At 39.3% G+C, this 4,212-nt stretch overlaps 1 protein-coding gene across 2 annotated transcripts; it reads right to left on the bottom strand.

Annotated features, from left to right (window-relative positions):
• Nucleotides 1–2,354: 2,354 nt before the first annotated feature.
• On the bottom strand, nucleotides 2,355–4,004 carry LOC121763600 (UDP-glycosyltransferase 73C5-like). 2 transcript variants are annotated; one of them, XM_042159653.1, is made up of 2 exons: nucleotides 2,814–4,004; nucleotides 2,355–2,780 (listed from the first exon to the last, which is right to left on the bottom strand). In XM_042159653.1, the coding sequence occupies exons 1-2, from the start codon at nucleotides 3,963–3,965 to the stop codon at nucleotides 2,556–2,558; spliced, it is 1,377 nt and encodes a 458-aa protein (XP_042015587.1). In that variant the 5' UTR covers nucleotides 3,966–4,004; the 3' UTR covers nucleotides 2,355–2,555. The 2 variants fall into 2 exon arrangements, with proteins under 2 accessions (XP_042015587.1, XP_042015586.1); XM_042159652.1 differs by having other exon boundaries at nucleotides 2,355–4,004.
• Between the last annotated feature and the right edge of the window lie 208 nt (nucleotides 4,005–4,212).

Below are 4,212 nucleotides of genomic sequence, written 5' to 3'. Positions count from 1 at the left end.
TACGCTAAATTAAGAGGCACGATTCATATATATTTTGCTGAAACATATCTCTAATATTATATTTATTATAAATTATAATTATTGTGAAATTACTAAAATACCCCTAAGTTTTATAAGAATTAGTGGGGGGACCATGGGCCCCCTGGCCCACCCTCCCTCCGCCCCTGACATCATTAGTAGTGTAGTATAATGATATAAGTTGTAAATAACATGATGAGTAGGGTAGTGTGTTGTTTAACTATTTCAAAATTAGAAAGTTCATACTTTCAGGGATTGACTAATAAGGAAATAGTTCATAGTTTTCATGGACGAAAGAGTATTTTTGATATAATTTTTTTTGAGTTTATGAATGTGCTTAAGGTATTTATAGCTTATTGTGAATATGTGCTAGATATTTACATCCTACGTATCACAACTATGTGTGATAAAAATTCGATATTACAAAATACGTACTCCATAATAATGCATTGAATGAGGAGGATGAATCTATCAGTGAATTTGACGATTCATATATAGACAAAAAAAATGTTAAGGATGTTCTACAAACTTGAAAACTTGTAGGAGCTTTTGTCGCATGCTACAATTGTTGTAGAGTGTTTTTCAGATTTTTAAGGCCATATCATTTTTAAAATACAGCATGAAGGCCGAATCATAAAGTGTAATTCAACCTAAAATTAATTGATACTTCTGATATAAAATTAAATATACTAATATGTGAAAAACTAAGAGGACTATACATGAATTTGGGCATTTCTTCTCCAGAATATCTCATTCTAGAATATCTTGTTATATCTTTATAAGATTATATCCTGTTATTAACTAAATCTCACTAACTAAATATGTACTAGTATTATATTTGATTCATCGAATAGAATCTCACTAGCTAAATCTCAAATGGATAATCCTTTAATAATAAATTAGTCCTTCTATTTCAATTAAAATAATCTCACAATCTAATTCTAAATAAATAATCATATAATAATAAGTTGGTGACAACCAAATAACATCTATATTATCATGTATAGTTGGCCGAGTAAATAACTCTGATCCACACAAATATAGTTGGCCGAGTAAATAACTCTGATCCACACAAATCCCATCTCTGATCCACACAAATCCCATCATTGTAAATTACTCTCTCCGTCCCTTAATAGGAGTCGTTGTTTGACTGGGTACGAGTTTTAAGAAATGTAAAGAAAAGTTGGTTGAAAAAATTAGTGGAATGTGGGACCTACTTTTTTATATTGACTTTATAATAAAATGTGAGTGGAGTGAGTTAGTGGAATGTGAGACCTACTACCATTTATGGTAAAAATATAGAGTGACTCTTAATGGGGGACGACCCAAAAAGGAAATTAGCGACTCTTGTTTGGGGACGGAGGGAGTATTAAATTTCCTATTTAAAACCTTTCTATCACTAGAAAGTTCATGGAAAAAGTCACATGGATAGTTTGGTATACCTTCTAGAACACACCACACGATAGAGCCTTTTATTTTTCTATGAAAATGATATCTTGTGGAGCTACTTGTCTTGGTTTTTAATGGCTACTAGTAGTACCATTTTTTTTATTGGTAGCCCAATTCTAGTTGAACAGACAGAGAATTCATTATGAATCTAGAACCTCTCACATCAATTACGATCATATTATAGGGTAACTTGTAAAAATGTCTGAATTATAAAATGTTTGTTGTAGGAAATAATTGAAAAAGTGGGTTAACGTAATTACGTAAATCGATAAAAGTTAATAAGAAAGTACATAATGGTTATTAAAGTGACAGGCACAATGCTTCCATAACGTCATTTTGCGGGCACACACAATCGACTTACATAATATTATGAGGAATCTGTTTTTAAGCACTTGCAATTACTAATTCTTCAAATTTCTTTATCGCATTTCTCTATCTTTAATTTCTTTGAGACAATCACTTGATCTATCCAACAATGCACTTACTACTTCCACCAAAAAAAATCATTTAGTAATAAGAGTAAGATCCTACAGCCACAAAACTTAATAATCATGATACAACTACTCACTTACTTCCACAAAGAAAATCATGTTGTTTAAGCTTACAGCCACAAAACTTAATACCTCTCTCTTCGTGTGGCATTAAATTTGCCATTAAGTTATTCATATTCTTATTTTGGAATGTCAACTAATATCCATTACATATTTTTTTTTATATTTTTTGATAAATGAATAATCATTTTCGATTAATTCATTTCACCAATATATTATTATAAAAAAGTACTTTAACTTCCCACTTTTAGTTGATGTTTTTATTTTAGGTGAGAATTGAGAAAAAAAATATTTAATGAGGCAAGTATAGAATTAAAAAGAAGAAAGATATATATGTGAGGAAAGAATACTACTCCATATTTTTTGTTAAAAGAAAGAAATAGTGATAACATAAATATGAATTTGCTTCAACTCTAATAAATTATACTATGACATTAATTCATGATTAACAAACTAACATGTATTCGAGATATAGAATCTGTGGTGAAGACTGTATACACTATACACCCTCCTTTCAATGCTAATTCCTAAATTTGACTAGTAACTCTCTAATACATTGACTGCCATTTCTGCATTAGCTCTAACCACATCTTCAATAAACAACGTGACATTCAAGAAAGACGAACCCCCATCTTCAAACGCATCCGTCGCCGCTCTCGCAAGCGCCTCCGCTCTCTCTCTCATCCCTCTCTCCCCCATCAATTCCACCACGGCAGATCTCACCCGCTCCCTCCTCACCAAACCCTGCTTGTCCGCGCAGCTCTCCACCCCAACCCTCACCCCAATCCCCAACACATCCACCACCATCTTCTCATTGTAAAACTGCTCCGCAAACATGGGCCACGCGATCATGGGCACGCCCGCCGCCACTCCCTCCAGAGTCGAGTTCCATCCACAGTGCGTCAGAAACCCCCCCACCGACGGGTGCGCCAGGATCATCACCTGCGGCGCCCATCCCTGCACCACCACCCCCCTCCCCCTCACCCTCTCCTCGAACCCCTCCGCCGCCAGCCACTCCTCCACTTCTCCGCAGCTCTTCTCCTGCTTCCTAATAACCCAAATGAAAGGAGAATTAGACTCTTCCAGCCCTAAGCCTATCTCGGTTATCTGCTCAATTGATAAAGTGCACAAGCTCCCGAAACAGGCATACACGACAGAATCCCTTTCCATGGAATCCAGCCATTTTAGACAGTAATGCTCGTCGATGGACGCCTCGTTCCCTCTCGAGAATCGCTCGGAAGCCCCCCGGTTTGAGAGGGAAACCGGGCCCACGCTCCACACGCTACCTCTCTCCTCCATGCATGCGTTAAGATACCACGGCTCGAGCTCCTGGAACGTGTTGACCAGCGTGCCCCGGGGCGGAGCCGGATCCGGGGTCGGTAACCGAGTCCGGATACGTGGCAGCTGATTTCTGGAAAATTCAACGCTGTGTGGAATTTGTGGAACCTGGAAAAGCTCGGAGTCGAAGGAAACAGAGTCCACGAGGTGAGAGATTTTTCTGGAGCAGTGGAGAGTGAAGGAGGAGACGGTTTCGAAGACGTATCGGGGGATGCGGAAGGAGTCGGCGAGGTCCTGCGTCCAGGAAATGGCGCTGGTGGAGATGATGCAGTTAGGGGAGGGGTGGAGGCGGCGGATGAGGTCGTGGAGGGGGGATTTCAGCAATCTGCAGGCGTGGAAGAATTGGCGGGCGAGGTCGAGGGAGTTGAGGGAGTCGAGATTCTCGCAGCCGTCGGGGAGGCCGGCTTCGCGGCAGGGGAAGTGGAGGGGGATGAGGTGGATTCGGGGGGAGGAGGCGAGGGTGGGGTTGTAGCGCTTGGCGTTGAGAGGGGTGGTGACGATGGAGACGAGGGCGCCGCGGCGGGCTAGGGATTTGGCGAAGTCGGTCAGGGGGATTATGTGGCTCTGTGACATGAGGGGGATCATTAGGAAATGGAGCTGCTGCGCCATGGCTGATGACAGAGTGAGAGAGAGGTGTGGATTGTGTTGCAATGAAGGCCGTGCTATATATTGACTCGGTTTAGTAGAGTGTAAAGAGTTTTTTTTTTAACAAAAAATACTTTATTCTTTAATACTCCCTTCCTTCTTCGCTAATAATTTATCACAATTTAATCTGATACGGATTTTAAGAAATATAAGTAGATTAAAAAAGTTAGTGGCATATAATTTCTATTTTTATATATTAGTTTTATAATAA

Source organism: Salvia splendens, chromosome 14 (genome assembly GCF_004379255.2).
Source record: "Salvia splendens isolate huo1 chromosome 14, SspV2, whole genome shotgun sequence".
Taxonomy (NCBI): domain Eukaryota; kingdom Viridiplantae; phylum Streptophyta; class Magnoliopsida; order Lamiales; family Lamiaceae; genus Salvia; species Salvia splendens.
This window is presented reverse-complemented; position numbering and strand designations above follow the sequence as displayed.